A 20,126-nucleotide genomic window follows, 5' to 3' on the forward strand; every position below is an offset into this window, starting at 1 on the left:
GTGCCCATCCCCTGCAGTTTTCCTCTCCATCCGATGCAACCTAAGTCATGCCTCATTGCATCAGAATTGCCTTTCCCCCAGACATAACACTTGCCCTGCGGTATATACCTATCCCTTTCCATCACTAAAGTAAACGTAATCGAATTGTGGTCACTATCTCCAAAGTGCTCACCTACCTCCAAATCTAACACCTGTCCTGGTTCATTACCCAGTACCAAATCCAATATGGCCTCGCCTCTCGTTGGCCTATCTACTTACTGGGTCAGGAAACCCTCCTGCACACATTGGACAAAAACGGACCCATCTAAAGTACTCGAACTGTAGCGCTTCCAGTCAATATTTGGAAAGTTAAAGTCCCCCCATAACAACTACCCTATTGCTTTCGCTCCTATCCAGAATCATCTTTGTAATCCTTTCCTCTACATCTCTGGAACTTTTTGGAGGCCTACAGAAAACCCCTAAGAGGGTGACCTCTCCTTTCCTGTTTCAAACCTCAGCCCATACTACCTCAGTAGACGAGTCCTCATCAAACGTCCTTTCTGCCACCGTAATACTGTCCTTGACTAACAATGCCACCCCTCCCCCTCTTTTACCACCTTCCCTGAGCTTACTGAAATATCTAAATCCCGGCACCTGCAACAACCATTCCTGTCCCTGCTCTATCCATGTCTCCGATATGGCCACAACATCGAAGTCCCTGGTACCAACCCATGCTGCAAGTTCACCCACCTTATTCCGTATGCTCCTGGCATTGAAGAAGACACACTTTAAACCACCTTCCTGCCTGCACACTCCTGCAACTTTGAAACCTTACTCATGACCTCACTACTCTCCACCTCCTGTATACTGGAGCTACAATTCAGGTTCCCAAGCGCCTGCTGAACTAGTTTGTAAGTGGACTCCAATTAGTAGAGGCTTTAAAATGGGAGAATGGATAAATGCAAATTACTGCGGATGCTGGAATCTGAAACCAAAATGAAAATGCTGGAAAATCTCAGCGGGGATCTCAGCATGGAGAATGCATCAGCTAACTGATGACTTACAGTTAACCGCCAAGCCTTGTTTGAATTCAAACTAGGAATGTTGACTATGATTGGTCAAGGCATTGCCCTGAGGAATGAACCAGAGAATGGCTGTTACCTATTTTATTTAGTTGAAAAAGACATGTGCATACATGTTCTTTTTGTCTGCAAAGGACACTTACGTATGCTTAGCATACGTAAGTGAGCTACACTGCCAACCCAACTGATAATCTTAAATTGGTTGGCAGTGCAACTCTTAGCACACTGCAGATTGTTTAGAAAATGTTGTTTAATCGTGAAATCACTATGTTTTGAGCTTTGCAAGCCAGGGTTAGTTGGATAAGGCCAGCACCTTGCCTAATTCAAACAGCCGAAGGGGCATGCTGTTTGACAAAATCCGCCAGTCTTGGAAACGTACTGCAGGCTATAGTTCCCTCACATTTGGTGTTCTTGTGAATTATCCTGATGAGTACCAGATGAAAAGCTTTGGCAACATATGTCTTTTTTTACAATATTCAAGTTCTGTGCTGCCAAATGACTAATTCTAAATTAATAATATCTGCTTATAGACGTACATGGTACTTGAAATGGTACATGCCCTATCAGCATATCCTTCTTTTCCTTTCTCCTTTCTATACTTACCTAACTTCCCCTTAAGTACATTAGCTCAACAACTGCATGTGATAGAGCGCTTCACATTCTACCCACACTCGAGTAAATACACATTCTACCCACTCAATCAAAATCATAAAACAGATTAACTGGTCATGAACACATTGATGTTTGAAGGTGTGCTTGCTGTATGCAAATTGGCTGTGTATTCCCTACAATACAACAGTAACTATGGGTGCAATCCAACGGCCGTGTCATGGCCAAGTCAGCCAATCTCATGAGAGGCCTCTTGCTAGATTTACCCGGCTTGCCATGTCTCGCGAGATCTAACGGGATCTCGTACGACATCGCGAGCTGGATCCCGCCCACAATGGGTGGGGCCTAAATGTGCAGATTTAAGGCAGAATGGCACATGGGGAGGGTCTCCCAGGTGGTCAGCGGCCCTCTGGGCAGGGTTGCACCCTGGAACTGGTGATGTTACCCGGGCACCTTGCCACAGCCAGTCTGGCACCCTGACAATGCCACCTGGGTGATGGAAATGTGGAAGGTGATCAGTTGAATCTGGATGTTGGTGCAGTTTACATCTGGTAGGATTCCACTTTTAGCATTTCCACTCAGCCAAACTTTACTGTACCACCAACAGGAGCTACTACTGGTAGGAAATTATGAAAATTCATTATCAAATGATTTAAGTACAATCTTTAATAGCACATTGATGGCTAATTAGAGAATGTCCGTATTGAATAACTCAAAAACTCACCAAACAGTTGAGCTCACTGGTGATGCTGCCACCAGTTGCAGCAGAGTTCGGACTGTTAACTGTTGTTGTTGGTTTTATGGAGATCAAGTTAACTGGAATGCCTAATGCATAGGCACATACTTGAGCAACCTCAGGAGATAGAAATCAGACATTTATTTCAACATGAAACCAATCAAAGCACAATGTAGAAAAAGAAACTGTGAAAATATTGGACCAAATTCTCATCTCTCCTCATCCCAGAGGAAACTGGGCAATGCACATTTTACACAGGCCTCACACGAGCTGAATCTGGTCCACCTTCTACAAACACTTAGTTATGTTCTGAGAGAGTAGCACATGTGACTGCACCTTGGAATCGGAGGAAGAGCAGTTTTGTACAGTAGATCTTAAAGCAGGATAGCAATGTGGGCCCAATCTTCCTTGGAGAATTTCGGCATAATTGCAATGATAGAACAAAGTTGCACTATTTCCTTGAGGAAATTTACAATGAACTGGTATGTTGGTTTAATGCTGAAACATTTGTGAGCATGAATTTTGTCGATTGATGCATTGCTTCAAAGATAGATCTATTAAAATCATGTGTCATTAATTTACATGGCTCTACCCTTCACGTCAAAGCCCAGTTCACATGAATTAAGTCATATTCTGGTGTAGATCTACTTCCAAACAGTTAGGTGCAGTGCAGCCCGAAAACAACTGTTAGTGGTAAACAACTGATAGTGGTGTAAACAAATTTCAGAAGTTTAATTGACGAACGTTTAAGGAAGAAAAACCAAGATTTGCACCATTCTTGTATCCTGTCAGTCCTGATGCACCCAAATCTATCCCTCAATAAAATTCTCAATAACAGATTATCCCGTCATTATAACATTGCTGTTTGTGGAAATTACTATTTGCAAATTCGCTACCAATTCCCCTAAATTAGTTAATTGGATTAGGCCAGTTTACAGAGGCGAGAGTCACAGTATAAAGGTGAGCCAGCTACAGTGCAGACTTTGTTTGCACTGAGTGCTGAATTTGGGTGCATTTGAGTGCTATAGTGAGAGTTTGGTGACTGAGCGAGTTAGGTGAGGAGGGAGCAAGGTCCTCCTTTCATTTCCTCAAAGAGCGAGAAGAGAGCCAGGAGTTTATAGAGAGTGCAGCTGACTGGGAGCAGAGCCGGAGGGCGGAGTTCCAGTTGGTCCACAGGGCAGCTACATTCTGTAAGGTAAGAGGGGATGGAGGCTCGGGCAGTTGCATGCTCCTCCTGTAGGATGTGGGTGGTGAGGGATACCACCAGTGTCCCCACTGACTACACCTGCGAGAAGTGCACCCAACTCCAGCTCCTCAGAGACCGTGTTAGGGAACTGGAGCTGGATGAACTTCAGATCATCCGGGAGGCAGAGGGGGTAATAGAGAAGAGTTACAGGGAGGTAACCACACCCAAGGTACAGGACAAGAGTAGCTGGGTTACAGTCCGGGGAAGGAAAACGAACGGGCAGACAGTGCAGGGATTCCTCGTGGCCATTCCCCTTCAAAACAAGTATACCGTTTTGGAAGCTGTTGTGGGGCGGGTGGGGGGGTATGACGTACCGGGGGAAGGCCCTAGCGGCCAGCTCTCTGGCACTGAGTCAGGCTCTGTGGCTCAGAAGGGAAGGAGGGAGAATAGAAAAGCAGTAGTGATAGGAGACTCATTGGTTAGGGAAATGGATAGGAGATTCTGTGGTCGCGATCGAGACTCCCGGAAGATATGTTGCCTCCCGGGTGCCAGGGCCAGGGATGTCTCGGACCGAGTCTACAGGATTCTTAAGGGAAGGGTGAGCAACCAGAAGTCGTGGTGCACATAGGCACCAACGACATAGCTAAGAAAAGGGATGTGGATCTAAAAAGTGATTTTAGGGAGTTAGGTTGGAGGTTAAAGAGCAGGAGAAGCAGATTAGTGATCTCAGGATTGCTACCGGTGCCACGTGCAAGTGAGGCAAGGAACAGAGAGCGAGTGCAGCTGAACACGTGGCTACAGGGCTGGTGCAGGAGGGAAGGTTTCAGATATGTGGATCATTGGGATATCTTCTGGGGAAGGTGGGACCTGTACATGAAGGACGGATTGCACCTAAACTGGAGGGGCACTAATATCCTGGGTGGGAGGTTTGCTAGAGCTCTTCAGGAGGGTTTAAACTAGTTTGGCAGGGGGATGGGAACCAGAGCTATGGATCAGAGGATAGGGTAACTGTTGAACAGGCAGAAATAGTACGCAGCAAGTCTGTGAGAAAGGATAGACAGTTGATAGGGCAAGTTGCACTCAGTGGAATGGGTTAAAGTGTGTCTGTTTCAATGCAAGGAATGTCAGGAATAAGGGAGATGAACTTAGAACATGGATCAGTACTTGGAACCACGATGTTGTGGCCATTACGGAGACATGGATTTCACAGGGCAGGAATGGTTGTTAGATGTTCAGGGGTTTAGCTGTTTTCAGAAGAATAGGGAGGGAGGTAAAAGAGTGGCACTGTTAATTAGGGAGTGCACCACAGCTGCAGAAAAGGAGGAAGTTGTCTACTGAGTCAGTATGTGTGGAAGTCAGAAACAAGAACGGAGCAGTCACTTTATTGGGAGTTTTCCATAGACCCCCCCCCCAATAGCAGCAGAGAGATAGAGGAACAGATTGGGCAGCAGATTTTAGAAAAGTGCAGAAGTAACAGAGTTGTTGTCATGGGTGACTTCAACTTCCCTAATATTGACTGGAACCTCCTTAGTGCAAATGGTTTGGATGGAGCAGATTTTGTCAAGTGTGTACAGGAAGGATTCCTGACTCAATATGTAGATAGGCCGACTAGGGGGAGGTCATATTGGACTTGGTGCTCGGCAACTAACCAGGCTAGGTTTCAAATGTCTCAGTGGGAGAGCATTTCGGTGACAGTGACCACAACTCCTTGACCTTTACCATAGTCATGGAGAGGGATAGGAACACACAGTATGGGAAGGTATTTAATTGGGGAAGGGGAAATTATACTGTTATTAGACAGGAGTTGAGGAGTATAAAGTGGGAACAATTGTTCTTGGGGAAATGCACAACAGTAATGTGGAGATTGTTTAAGGAGTACTTGCTGCGAGTGCTGAATAGTTTTGTCCCACTGAGATGAGGAAGGAATGGTAAGATGAAGGAGCCTTGGATGACAAGAGAAGTGGAGCTTCTAGTCAAGAGGAAGAAGGGAGCTTACTCAAGGTTGAGGAAGCAAGGATCTGACTCGGCTCTAGAGGGTTACAAAGTAGCCAGGAAGGAACTCAAAAATGGACTGAGGAGAGCTAGAAGGCGGCATGAAAAAGCCCTGGCGGAAAGGATTAGGGAAAACCCACGGCGTTCTACACTTATGTGAGAAATAAGAGGATGATCAGAGTGAGAGTAGGGCCGATCAGGGATAGTGGAGGGAACTTGTGTCTCGAGTCTGAGGAGATGGGTGGGGCCCTAAATGAATATTTTTCTTCAGTATTCAGTAGCGAGAGGGACCTTGTGGCTCATGAGAACAGTGTGAACCAGGTTAATAGACTCAAACAGGTTGATATTAAGAAGGAGGATGTGCTGGAAATTTTGAAAAGCATCAGGATAGATAAGTCCCCTGAGCCTGATGGGATATACCCAAAGTTACTACAGAAAGCGATGGAGGAGATTGCTGCGCCCTTGGCGATGATCTTTGCGTCCTTGCTCTCCACTGGAGTAGTCCCGGATGGTTGGAGGGAGGCGAATATTATTGCCCTGTTCAAGAAAGGGAATAGGAAAATCCCTGGGAATTACAGACGCATCAGTCTTACGTCTGTGGTGAGCAAAATATTGGAAAGGATTCTGAGAGATAGGATTTATGATTATTTAGAAAAACATAGTTTGATTAAAGATAGTCAGCATGGCTTTGTGAGGCACAGGTCATGCCTCACAAGCCTCATTAAATTCTTTGAGGAAGTGACAAGACACATTGATGAAGGTCGGGCAGTGGATGTGGTATATATGGATTTCAGTAAGGCATTTGATAAGGTTCCCCATGGTAGGCTCATTCAGAAAGTTAGGGGGCATGGGATACAGGGAAATTTGGCTGTCTGAATACAGAATTGGCTGGCCGAAAGAAGACAGCGAGTGGTAGTGGATGGAAAGTATTCCGCCTGGAGGTCGGTGACCAGTGGTGTCCCGCAAGGATCTGGTCTGGGACCTCTGCTCTTTGTGGTTTTTATAAATGACTTGGATGAGGAAGTGGAAGGGTGGGTTAGTAAGTTTGCCGATGACACGAAGGTTGAGGGAGTTGCAGATAGTGTTGAGGGTTGTTGCAGGTTACAACAGGAGATGGACAGGATGCAGAGCTGGGCTGAGAAGTGGCAGATGGAGTTCAACCTTGATAAATGTGAAGTGATTCATTTTGGAAGGTCGAATTTGAATGCAGAATACAGGGTTAAAGGCAGGATTCTTGGAGGTGTGGAGGAACAGAGGGATCTTGGGGTCCACGTACATAGATCCCTCAAAGTTGCCACCCAGGTTGGTAGGGTTGTTAAGAAGGCTTATGGTGCGACTTCTGGTGGCGACTATGGAGGAGTAAGTCGCACATTTGGTGGCTCCTGCTCTGGTTGGACTATTGGACTTTTCCCCCAGACTTTTTTCCGGTTTTAAACGGAAAATTTGTAGTTTGAGGCAGCTGGGCACTGTTTCCTCGCGTTGGTTTATGGAAAAAAATATCAGAAGTGTGCGAAAGGGCAGAAACAAGAAGCCATTAGCGAGCTGTGTTGAAGCTGCAATGGGAGACAGCATGGCTGAAGGGTGGACCCCTGGGGTGGCAGCGCAGCGTTCAACGGACCCAGTGATGCAGACCATTCAGGATGGTTTCGCCAGACAGAAGCGGGAATGCCTGGACCCGATCAAAGAATCAATTGATCGCCTAGAGAGCAAACTGGACGCCCAGAACCGGGCGATTCAGAAGATGGAGAAGGCGCTGCTGGAACAAGAGGAGCACCGAACAGCAGTGGAGCTGGAGGCAGGGATGCTTCGGGAACAGCAGAAAAGGCTCTTGGAGAAGGTGGAGCATCTTGAGAACTGGTCCCGCCGGCAGAATCTAAGAATTGTCGGGATCCCGGAGGGAGCAGATGCTGGAACATACGTTGCGGGTATGTTCGAAAAGCTGCTGGGGGAGGGGGCATTCCCCCGACCGCTGGAGGTGGACAGGGCGTACCGGGCGCTTGCCAGGAAGCCGCAGGTGGGGGACCCTCCCAGGGCAATGGTGGTGTGATTCCACAGGTTCCTGGACAAGGAATGTATTCTGCGTTGGGCCAAGCGCACGCGGAGTTGCAAGTGAGATAACAGCATCCTGCGGGTGTACCAGGACCTGAGGATTGAGGTTGCGAGGAAGAGGGCAGGCTTTAATCATGTCAAGGCGATTTTCTTTAAGAAGCAGGTAAAGTTTGGTCTGCTTTACCCAGCGCGTCTGTGGGTTACACATGAAGACCAACATCACTATTCTGAGTCGCGTGATGAGGCGTTGGACTTTGCAAAAAGAAAAGGGCTGCTGGGAGTTTGAGAACCTCTGGACTCAGTGACAATATGTTGGCCTATGTTGGGCCCTTTACCCTTTTCTGTTTCTCTCTGGGGGTTTTTTGTTTGTTTTTCTTTTCTGCCCCGTGGTTTGTTGGTGGAGTTTGGGTTGGGTTTTTTCTTTCTGTTGTTAAAATTGGCTATGCCTTCTCGTATTGTTTTGTATCAGTCTTTTTTGGAGCTCTGTTTAGGGGAAAAGGAAAAGAGGGGGGGAAAGTTGATTTTCCGTTTTGTTTTTGGCTCTTTTTCGGGGTAGATGTTGGTAATGTTCCTTCTGTGTTTTATCTTGTTTGTTTATACTGTTGAGCACTTTGGTAGGATGGAGACGTGCCTGTCTGGGTTTCGGTGGATGGTGCTTTTGTTATTTGTGTTTTCTTGCTGCGGGGGGTTTGTTTGGGGATTGTTGGATGAGGGAAATTGTTTGCAGAAGCGGGGGGAGGGGAGTGAGGGAACAATGGGTGGGAGACCTCTTGGCGCCAGTGGCGGAGGTCACCAAGCTAGCTGGGTGAGCTAGCTCCCGGAAGCACAATGGGGGGGGGGGGGGGGGGGGGGGTATATGCTTAGTTTATTAGCTGGGTTGGGATTTAGAGTAGTGTTGCTGGGGGGGGTGGGGGGGGGTGGGTTATGCTGATGTGGGAGGGACTTCGATGGAAGGTCGCTGAGGGGGTCGGGGGCGGGCTGCAGGAAGTGGGGCGCATGGGCGAGAGTCGAGCCCAAGAAAGGGGATGGCTGAACGGCGGGGTGGGGGGGGGGGCACTGTGCCCCCCAACTAGGCTGGTCACCTGGAATGTTTGGGGCTAAATGGGCCGGTAAAGAGGGCATGTGTGTTTGCGCACCTGAGGAGATTGAAGGCGGACGTGGTGATGCTGCAGGAGACACATCTTAAAGTAGTGGATCAGGTCAGGTTGAGGAAAGGTTGGGTTAGTCAGGTTTTCCACTCGGGGCTGGATTCAAAGACAAGAGGGGCTGCGATTCTGATTAACAAGCGAGTGGCATTTGAGGTGGGGAGGATAGTCTCGGATGTGGGAGGTCGATATATCATGGTTAGTGGCAAGCTGCAGGGGATGAAGGTAGTGCTGGTCAACATATACCCGCCAAATTGGGACGATGGGGATTTTATAAAGAGGGTGCTGGGGAAGATTCCGGACCTGGATTCGCACAGGCTGATTAGGATAAATGGTCGGCACAACATCGTGGGCTGAAAGGCCTGTTCTGTGCTATGTTCTATTACAAGTGAAAGTGAAAATCGCCCTAGTCCTAGATGACCATAAACTGCTTTCTCCTTTGAGAGAGAGCAATGACTGGTAATTATCACCTGAGGAAGGAGCAGCGCTCCGTAAGCTAGTGATATCGAAACAAACCTGTTGGACTTTAACCTGGTGTAGTAAGACTTCGTACTGTGCTCACCCCAGTCCAACGCCGGCATCTCCACATCATGGTAATTATTCAAACAGAGGATCACCACACCTCTGTGGTGAACCGGCATCGCCACGCATCATGAACCAGTTGTTCAGCCAACTGAGCTAACCGACCCCCGACTACATGACGCCACCACCAAGCATATCTACATTACAACACTTCAAACAATGACCAATGTGAGCGGTTTAGGTATGCCCAGATCCGAAGGGTTTATCTTAGACTATTTCTGGCTAAGCCACCGAAGAAGCGAAAACTGTTTTCCTGTAAGACTCTGAATAGCTCTCACGAGAGTGAGGTCACTTTTCTGTGCCTAATACAGTCAAACAGGACATTAGTTACATTCCAATTGGCAATCTTCGGATACGTCACTCTGAACTAAACCCCTACCTCTTTCGGTCGAGGTCTTTGTCATTTAAGACTTCCTAAATGAGTGTCTAGGATCTAAAACTTATTCAAAGTGAACTACACAGTTCATTTTTAATGGTATTTTATCATAAAGTATTCTAGATTTATAACATACAAAAGCGCAGAGTTTAAAACTATGAATTGGTTAACATTTCTTTGCTATCTGTTAAAAATATAAATCAGTTAACAGTCCCTTGCTATCTGCTAACAAAATAACTTCTCTAAGAGAAGGATACATTTAAACATCCTAAAGAATCTCATATCAATTTCTAAAACATTTCTAAGAAGTTTAATCGAAACATACTTACAAAACCACGATGGTCCTTGTTTGTTGAAGTAGGCTGAGGAACAGAACTTTTACTGCACCCTTAGCAGGAGAGAATGAATGCTGATTCTGTGAATCTGCCCGTCTTTTATACACATTTCTTCCTATTTAGTGAATGGCCTCTGATTGACCATCTGTTTTTTGGTAGGGGTTGGGGGCGGGGACTTGGTGGTGGTTTGGGATTTCCACCCCGGGATGCTAAATCTTTGGGCCAGTTCAATGCCTGATGCAATGTTGACTGCTCACTGGCTCACCAGCTGGCAGGCAAGACCTATTGAATTCTGAACTCTTGTGCATCCTCTGCACGCCAAACTCTTTCCCACACTGTCCGTGCTCATGCCTTCAGCTGCTTAGGCCCTGTATTCTAGAATTTTCTCCCTCTTTTCTTCAAGGCCCTCCTTCAAATCAATTTCTTTCAGCAAGCTTTTGGTCACTTTATCCAATACCAGTTGCTTTTGAAAAGTCTGCTGTGTTTCAGCTCTGGCTTCTAGCTCTTCCTGCAGTTTGTTACTTTTCTCCAGCTAGAGTCCACACCCAGGCTTAACCAATTAAGAACAGTGAAATTAGATCAGTTCTCAGACTCTCATAATCAAACACAGAACAATTGACCAAATGAACATTACATGGGGGTTGTTGGGTGGAGGTGGGGGTGATGGTGAGCGTGATGGTAAATAGGGAGGGAACAGTGGGAAGCTAACGAGATCAAGAAATAAAAATGAAGTCAGCAACAAAAGAAAATCTCTATGTGATGAAGAATCACTCCATAAATTGTGGAGCCTACCTTAGTATCAAGGCCTTGGCCAGATTCAATTCCACCTTGTGATACCATTACTGAACCATCACTGGCAAATATTGAGACAGTGCCTAAAATAGATAAATTAGTCAGAAACACAGTATGTGCTGTAAACAATAAATATCACATACAATTATTGTCTAATCAAACATATAGTAAAAATATTAACAAAAAATGGATTTTGATAGTGTATCAAGAGACTACTCAACAGAATATTGAGATAATACTAAATCTCCAAAGGGAAGGCAAAGACAACTGTAGTTACGTAATGTTCCCGGTGTTGGTAAAAACAAGCATTTATTTGAGGCAAGCATTTAAAGTGTTGCTACATGTTCCCATGTAGGAGCCAAACAGTGATTGGATATAGGTAGGACAGCCTCACACCATGAGTTTCTACCTGTAAACTAGAACATTCTGAGGATAAAAGTAACTACACAAGATAATGGACCAGATCTTCCGATCAGTAGCGATGCTGCGATTATTGCTGCTGCCTGCGAAGATCTCTGTGCTTAACATCTATGTGTTTTTAGCCATAACCTCTGGTCCCAGCTGCAGCTGTGGTGCTTCAGCACAGCATTCCACATGTCAAACAGGCAAAGAGGAACAACGCAGAAGAGGATAGGCACAGAGAGGCAGAGCAAAAAACATATCTCCCCTTTAATGACATTAACACACAAATTTTTAAAGCCCTCAAGTCTTTCAGTGGGTTAGCGAGTGTGTGGGAGGGTGAGTGGTGGATGAGCGGGTGGTGGGATGGGAGCAAGTAGTCAGGTCAGGGGATAATCAGCTCAGGTTGGCGGAGGGGGTGTTGAAGGGTTGGATAACGAGATTTGTTTGGGGACCGGATCGGCAGTCCGGTGGGGTGGGGGGCTGGTAGTCAAGTCAGGTCAAGGGGCTGGGCAGTCGATTGGGTCAGACCTTGGTGGTGGGTTAAGTTACACTCTTAATTGCTGAATTATACCAGAGATTAAATTAGTTTAACAATTCTATGTGGAAGTATCCAGGGAAGTAACGCATTTCTAACCCAAGTCTCTGATACTGAGATCAGCATAAGAGACATTGACGAAATGTCCCAGGCAGCATCGGAAGTTTAAGTTTCCTGGACAATCACAGTGCTTGTGCAAAAATCAGGGCTTTCAATCCATCCTGAGTGAAGTGCCACTCCCGATGGCTCAATATCTCCCACTATTCCGAGGCTAGGCCTCAACAACACTGTTATAGTCAACATCATAACCTGTCCACCAGATTCCAGTGCCATGAAGAAACAGAAAGTATTTTCTTTGTTAGTCAAAGTTTGGGTAGTCAAACCTCATTGCCTTTTTTGAACACTGTGTTTAATTTTAACCTGACCTTCTTGTGGAGAAACTGATATCGTGATTCAGTGAAAGATAAAATGGGCATCCCTTCAGTTTGCAGACCCGGCCTAAAGGAAAGGTATTTGTATTTTGAAAGTCTTTCTCTGAGCTCAAACTATGTCGCAGAGCAGCGAAGTTTCATAAATAATGCTGCAACTTAAAAGATTATTCATAATTTACATAAACAATGTCATAAAAATAACATTATAGTTAAGTGACAAATATGCTGAACACTAAATTAAATACTAAGCTAATAAAAAAAAAAATTTTGACCAGGATTGTGGAGGCTTGTCTGAAAGCATCCACTGTTCTCTTTGGAATATGTCAAGCTCTAATGATATTGTATATACGGCCAACGTACGTGATATTGTACATACTCCTGATGTATCTCCGGCGCTCCGGACTGGAATAATTCTCTGGCTAAATGTCAAGGCACATTAAGAGTGCAATTCAATGAACTCAAATTAAAGTCTGTTGAACGGCGCATTTAGAGGCATGTTTCCCCTGCTATTCAACAAACTATGAGTATTTTTGGACTGCACTATCCATTTTGAATTAGATAAATTTGTTTGTAAAGATACAACTGAAAGAAATCTTCCTTTCCAGCACTGAAGGCTGAATTCTGCTAATTGTTCCATTGCCACTGAATTGGGATATGATTCTTCGGAGTGTAGCTGTTTTTCAATCACTCATGTACCCTGACATTGTCCTATACAATAAGGTAAAACAGCATCTTAACAGAATTAGATACATCAAAGTTAAATTGTATTTCTAGAGAACAACAGAACCGTTCTTCCTCTCTTATGATTTCAATTACACACTCTGAACCAGCTATTCCAGCAGTGTTTATAAACAGCACTCACACAGGTAACATCCATAGCTCCAGTACATGCAGTACTTGAGAGGAACCACTGCCAGTCCTTTCTTCTTCCAATTATTGTCTGCATTGAACTTCTGAATCGCTAGTTGTCTTCCAGCCACATCCACTTTTGTTAACTGAGCTGTCCAGGTACACAACAAAAATGGTTAATGCTTCAATACGTTAAGAGTGCAACAGAAAAAACACGGTAGTGCTCTCACATCACTCAAGCGTTTTGCGTAACGTAGACACGTGCACAATTGTCAATTTACAATGGAAATAATTATTTTCATATGCTTTGTGTAATCATCTGTCGGTACGACTAAAACTAAGAAAAAATCAAATGGGCCTTGAAATGTGCCAGCTAACCTCTGCATTCTAATTAGCACTCTGAGCAAGCAAGAAAATCAATTCTATAAAAACTAATTTTCCCTGTTCAGGAACATGGGAACTAGGAGTGGGTCATTCGGCCTCTAGAGTCTGCTACTCAATGCCATCTTCCTGCACTATCCCCAAATCCCTTGATGTCATTGGTATTTAGAAGTCGAGTGACCTCTGTCTTGACCATACTCGGTGACTGAGCCCCCTCAGCCCTCTGGGGTAGAGAATTCTCAAGATTCACCACCTCGACTGAAGAAATTCCTCCTCATCTCAGAGATAAAGAGGTCAGAGGTAGGTTCTTTACGCAAAGAGTAGTGAGGCCGTGGAATGCCCTCCCTGCTACAGTAGTGAACTCGCCAACATTGAGGGCATTTAAAAGTTTATTGGATAAACATATGGATGATAATGGCATAGTGTAGGTTAGATGGCTTTTGTTTCGGTGCAACATCGTGGGCCGAAGGGCCTGTACTGCGCTGTACTGTTTAAAAAATTTTTTTTTTTTTTTTAAATGGATTACCCCTTATTTTGAGACATTGTACCCTGGTTCCCAACCAAGAGAAACATCCATCCTGCCTCTACTCTGTTGAACTCTGTAAGAATTTGGGATGTTTCAAAGAGATCACCTCTCATTCTTCTAAACTCTAAAGAACACAGGCCCAGTCTTCTCATTCTTTCCTCAAAGGACATCCCCAGAATTGGCCCGGTGAGCCTTTCTTAAAAACATGGAAAATAGGAGGAGTAGGCCATTTGGCCCTTCGGGTCTGCTCTGCGATTCCTTATGATCATGGCTGATCATCTAACTCAGTAACCTGTTCCCCCTTTCCCATTTACATCTTTGATCCCTTTAGCCCCAAGAGCTATGTCTAACTCCTTCTTGAAAACAAACAATGTTTTGGCCTCAATTCCACGCTCTGGGTGAAGGAACTCTCCTCATCTCAGTCCTAAATGGTGTACCCTGTATCCTCAGACTATGATCCCTGGTTCTGGACTCTTCCGCCATCGGAAACATCCTTCCTGCATGTACCCTGTCTATTTCTGTTAGAAATGTACAGGTTTCTTTAAGATCCCCCCTCGTTCTTCTAAACTCTAATTTCCCTTGACAGAAATCTTTGGATCCTCGCTGTCTTCAGGGGATGTCCCGGAGGACTGGAGAATAGCCAATGTTGTTCCTCTGTTTAAGAAGGGTAGCAAGGATAATCCCGGGAACTACAGGCCGGTGAGCCTTACTTCAGTGGTAGGGAAATTACTGGAGAGAATTCTTCGAGACAGGATCTACTCCCATTTGGAAGCAAATGGACGTATTAGTGAGAGGCAGCACGGTTTTGTGAAGGGGAGGTCGTGTCTCACTAACTTGATAGAGTTTTTCGAGGAGGTCACTAAGATGATTGATGCAGGTAGGGCAGTGGATGTTGTCTATATGGACTTCAGTAAGGCCTTTGACAAGGTCCCTCATGGTAGACTAGTACAAAAGGTGAAGTCACACGGGATCAGGGGTGAACTGGCAAGGTGGATACAGAACTGGCTAGGCCATAGAAGGCAGAGGGTAGCAATGGAGGGATGCTTTTCTAATTGGAGGGCTGTGACCAGTGGTGTTCCACAGGGATCAGTGCTGGGACCTTTGCTCTTTGTAGTATATATAAATGATTTGGAGGAAAATGTAACTGGTCTGATTAGTAAGTTTGCAGACGACACAAAGGTTGGTGGAATTGCGGATAGCGATGAGGACTGTCTGAGGATACAGCAGGATTTAGATTGTCTGGAGACTTGGGCGGAGAGATGGCAGATGGAGTTTAATCCGGACAAATGTGAGGTAATGCATTTTGGAAGGGCTAATGCAGGTAGGGAATATACAGTGAATGGTAGAACCCTCAAGAGTATTGAAAGTCAAAGAGACCTAGGAGTACAGGTCCACAGGTCATTGAAAGGGGCAACACAGGTGGAGAAGGTAGTCAAGAAGGCATACGGCATGCTTGCCTTCATTGGCCGGGGCATTGAGTATAAGAATTGGCAAGTCATGTTGCAGCTGTATAGAACCTTAGTTAGGCCACACTTGGAGTATAGTGTTCAATTCTGGTCGCCACACTACCAGAAGGATGTGGAGGCTTTAGAGAGGGTGCAGAAGAGATTTACCAGAATGTTGCCTGGTATGGAGGGCATAAGCTATGAGGAGCGATTGAATAAACTCGGTTTGTTCTCACTGGAACGAAGGAGGTTGAGGGGAGACCTGATAGAGGTATACAAAATTATGAGGGGCATAGACAGAGTGGATAGTCAGAGGCTTTTCCCCAGGGTAGAGGGGTCAATTACTAGGGGGCATAGGTTTAAGGTGAGAGGGGCAAGGTTTAGAGTAGATGTACGAGGCAAGTTTTTTACGCAGAGGGTAGTGGGTGCCTGGAACTCACTACCGGAGGAGGTAGTGGAAGCAGGGACGATAGGGACATTTAAGGGGCATCTTGACAAATATATGAATAGGATGGGAATAGAAGGATACGGACCCAGGAAGTGTAGAAGATTGTAGTTTAGTCGGGCAGTATGGTCGGCACGGGCTTGGAGGGCCGAAGGGCCTGTTCCTGTGCTGTACATTTCTTTGTTCTTTGTTCCAGTGAATATAATCTTAACCTCGTCAATCTCTCCTCGTACGTCAGTCCCGCCATCCCTGGAATCAGTCTAGCAAACCTTCGCTGCACTCCCTTGAGAGCAAGAACATCCTTCCTCAAATAAAGAGATCAAAACAACACACAATATTCCATGTGCAGTCTCACTAAGGCCCTGTATAATTGTAGCTCTCTGCTCCTGTACTCAAATCCTCTCGCTTTGACGAGCAACATACCATTTGCACGTCTTCTATCGCCAGTGTAGCCTTCCTCAAGCAAGGAGACAAAAACTGCGCACCACAGTCCAGGTGTGGTCTGACCAAGCTCTATACAACTACAGCAAGAGTTCTTACCGTTGAACTCAAATTATGTTGCAACAAAGGCCTATTTGGCTTCCTAATTGTTTGATGCACTTGCACGTTAGCTTTCAGTGACTTAAGAAGAATGTAGAGGTATCCTTAAACATTTCCTAATGTCTCCCCAGTTAAGAAATATTCTGCATTTCCCATCAAGGAAACACATCTGTCCAGGTATATTCCACCAGAGAAATCCAGGTACAACCTCCGCAAAGCCATCAGAGATGCCAAGAGAGAATATCAAACCAAGCTAGAGTCACAGACAGACTCTCGGCGGTTGTGGCAAGGACTAAACAACATAACGGGCTACAAAGCGAAGCCGAACAGTATCTCTGGCAGCAGCGCACCCCTCCCCGATGAACTCAATGCATTCTATGCTCGGTTCGAGCAGGTAACCAACAATCCGCTGTCGAGTGCCCCAGCAGCCCATAATTCACCAATACCCACCATCACAGCTTCCAAAGTCAGATTGGCCTTCCTGAAAGTGAACCCTCGGAAAGCGACGGGCCGGGACGGGATCCCTGGTCGTGCACTCAGAGCCTGCGCGGACCAGCTGGCAGAGGTATTCGCGGACATCTTTAACCTATCCCTACTCCACTGCGAGGTCCCCACCTGCTTCAAGAAGACCACCATCACACTGGTACCAAAGAAGAACCAGGCAACGTGCCTCAGTGACTACCGACCAGTGGCCCTGACTTCAGTCGTAATGAAGTGCTTCGAGAGGTTGATCATGAAGCGCATCACCTCCATACTCCCAGATCGCCTTGATCCACCGAAATTCGCATACCGCTGCAACCAGTCAACATCAGACACCATTTCCCTAACCCTACACTCATCCCCAGAGCATCTCGAATACAAGGACTCCTACATTAGACTCGTATTTATTGACTACAGCTCCGCCTTCAACACCATAATCCCAGCCAAGCTCATATCAAAGTTCCAAAACCTAGGACTTGGCTCCCCACTCTGCAACTGGATCCTCAATTTTCTGACCAACAGACCACAATCAGTAAGGATGAACAACAACACCTCCTCCACAATAGTCCTCAACACCGGCGCCCCACAAGGCTGCGTACGTAGCCCCCTATTCTACTCCCTGTACACACACGACTGCGTGGCAAAACTTGGTTCCAACTCCATCTACTCCAACTCATCCATTTTGCTGACGATACGACCATAGTGGGCCGGATCTCGAATAACGATAAGTCCGAATACAGGAGGGAGATAGAGAACCTAGTGGAGTGGTGTAGCGACAACAATCTCTCTTCTCAATGCCAGCAAAACTAAAGAGCTGATAATTGTCAGGAAGCAAAGTACTGTACACACCCCTGTCAGCATCAACGGGGCCAAGGTGGAAATGGTTAGCAGTTTCAAATTCCTAGGGGTGCACATCTCCAAAAATCTGTCCTGGTCCACCCACACCGAAGCTACCACCAAGAAAGCACAACAGCGCCTACACTTCCTCAGAAACTAAGGAAATTCGACATATCCACATTGACTCTTACCAACTTTTACAGATGCACCATAGAAAGCATCCTATCGGGCTTCATCACAGTCTGTTATGGCAACTGCTCGGCCTAGGACCGCAAGAAACTTCAGAGAGTCGTGAACACCGCCCAGTCCATCACACGAACCTGCCTCCCATCCATTGACTCCATCTACACCTCCCGCTGCCTGGGGAAAGCGGGCAGTATAATCAAAGATCCTCCCACCCGGCTTACTCACTCTTCCATCGGGCAGGAGATACAGAGGTCTACGCACGAACAGACTCAAAAACAGCTTCTTCCCCACTGTCACCAGACTCCTAAATGACCCTCTTATGGACTGACTTCATTAACACTACACCCTGTATGCTTCATCCGATGCCAGTGCTTATGTAGTTACATTGTATATGTTGTGTTGCCCTATTATGTATTTTCTTTTATTCCCTTTTCTTCTCATGTACTTAATGATGTGTTGAGCTGCTCGCAGAAAAATACTTTTCACTGTACCTCGGTACACGTGACAATAAACAAATCCAATCCAATCCAATCCAATCTGCCATAGTCCCACCCACTCACTCAGTCTGTCTAACTCTCCATGAAGCCTCTTTGCATCATCCACACATTTTTCATATTCCCACCAAGTTTTGTGCCATCAGCAAACTTTGAAATATTACATTTGGGCCCCACATCTAAATTATTGGTATAAATTGTTAATAACTGGAGCCTAAGCACTGATCCTTGCGATGCACTATAAGTCACAGCCTGCCAACCTGAGAATGACCCTTTTAATCCCACACTCAGTTTTCTGTCCATTAACCAAGCCTTAATCCATGCCAGCATAAGTTCCGCAATTTAGTTTACTAACCTCATGTTTGGGACCTTATCAAAAACCGTCTAAAAATCCAAATACACCACATTCACTGCTTCTCCCTAATCTATTCTGGTAGCAACTTTAAATATTTTATTTTGCTGCTGTCTATTCTCTTGAGAGCTTGACTGTTGCACTAATTCTACTGCTTCTGTTTATGTATGACATGATAAGCTTACAGTGGAATGTCTAGTTTCGTTATTCATTCGATGACCTCTTGAGATGAGAATTGGAACAATGAGATGCCTCTGCGATAGATCTCACTGGCAGGTTGATGTGATGTGTTCTACAGTCTGAGGCTCATGGCCACAATCGCACCTCAAGTTATCCCTAATTTTCCATTGATTCCACTTTTAACCCTTCACCCCAACAATTGGTCCCACTCTACCATGCAGCCCTTCAGCTGAGAACTTGGGCAGTGTTGTGTATGCATAGTGTTTGCTGACAAGAAGTCTTGTAGCTGAACAGAGGCATTTTAAGAGAACAATTGCGTGACATCATCAGAGATGACTTCATTGGCCGTTTTTGCAGGCAAACGGGCAGTTTAACATCGCAGCCTGTAGTGTTAACATCTTCTAAATAAAGCTGTACGATTTGGGTGAACCTCCAAGGCTTGCAGACTCGATCACGAATCCACCACAGGCAGATAACCTGCCCTCAGATTTGTTATGCTAGTGTTACCTTGTAATGTTGGCAAAGATGACCGTTATGATTTCTTTTAAAGGACTGCAAAATAACTAAATGGCGTGGTTTGCACTAAGAGGAATGAAAGGTAGATGGTTTTAGCAAAGATTTCTGGTACAATATTCGCCCCCTTCAGGAGGCACATGCTTATATGTGTTCTGGCCACTGACATGTTGAATGCCTCAGCCGGTTTATTAAAGCCATCAATGTGTTTTTGCTCTTAATGGCATTGTAGATCTTTCGCAGTTATCACAAGAAGTCCACACATCAGAAAATACAGTTGCAAATTATAAATGTGCAAACTCTATTCAATATAAATGGTGTGAATTTCACCATACCAGAAGATTCAGGGTATATTAAAAAACATTTCTTCCTGTGGTGCTGGATTATAAACATTGCACTGTGTCAACCAGAAGCAAATGAAGAACAATTGTGAATAAAATACTTAAACCACCTTATTGTTCACATATGATGCTGAAAAAAACAAAGGGAGAGTGAGTGCGTAAATATCACCTTAAATGTGACTGCCAAATTCGTAGCAATTTGTGCTTAAGAGCCCTTTGAGGATTCTACAAATTAATCTTTTATGTTGTGTTTAGACTGCCCAACTATTCCATCAGGACTCAGTGATGGAGAGTTACAGAATTCAACAGAGAGTAGTCAGATAGGT

General features: G+C 45.4%; 1 protein-coding gene across 3 annotated transcripts in view; it reads right to left on the reverse strand.

Moving 5' to 3' along the window:
• Nucleotides 1-20,126, reverse strand: part of LOC140429339 (xanthine dehydrogenase-like) — a 452,003-nt gene that overhangs the window by 21,524 nt on the left and 410,353 nt on the right. For all 3 annotated transcript variants that reach the window (XM_072516190.1, XM_072516191.1, XM_072516192.1), the window contains 3 exons: nucleotides 13,094-13,231; nucleotides 10,864-10,946; nucleotides 2,395-2,523 (listed from right to left, as the gene is read on the reverse strand). In XM_072516190.1, coding sequence (XP_072372291.1) covers nucleotides 2,395-2,523; nucleotides 10,864-10,946; nucleotides 13,094-13,231 — 350 coding nt within the window. The remainder of the gene's footprint in view (nucleotides 1-2,394; nucleotides 2,524-10,863; nucleotides 10,947-13,093; nucleotides 13,232-20,126) is intronic.

The sequence above is a fragment of the Scyliorhinus torazame genome, chromosome 9 (assembly GCF_047496885.1).
Source record: "Scyliorhinus torazame isolate Kashiwa2021f chromosome 9, sScyTor2.1, whole genome shotgun sequence".
NCBI classification, from domain to species: Eukaryota; Metazoa; Chordata; class Chondrichthyes; order Carcharhiniformes; family Scyliorhinidae; genus Scyliorhinus; species Scyliorhinus torazame.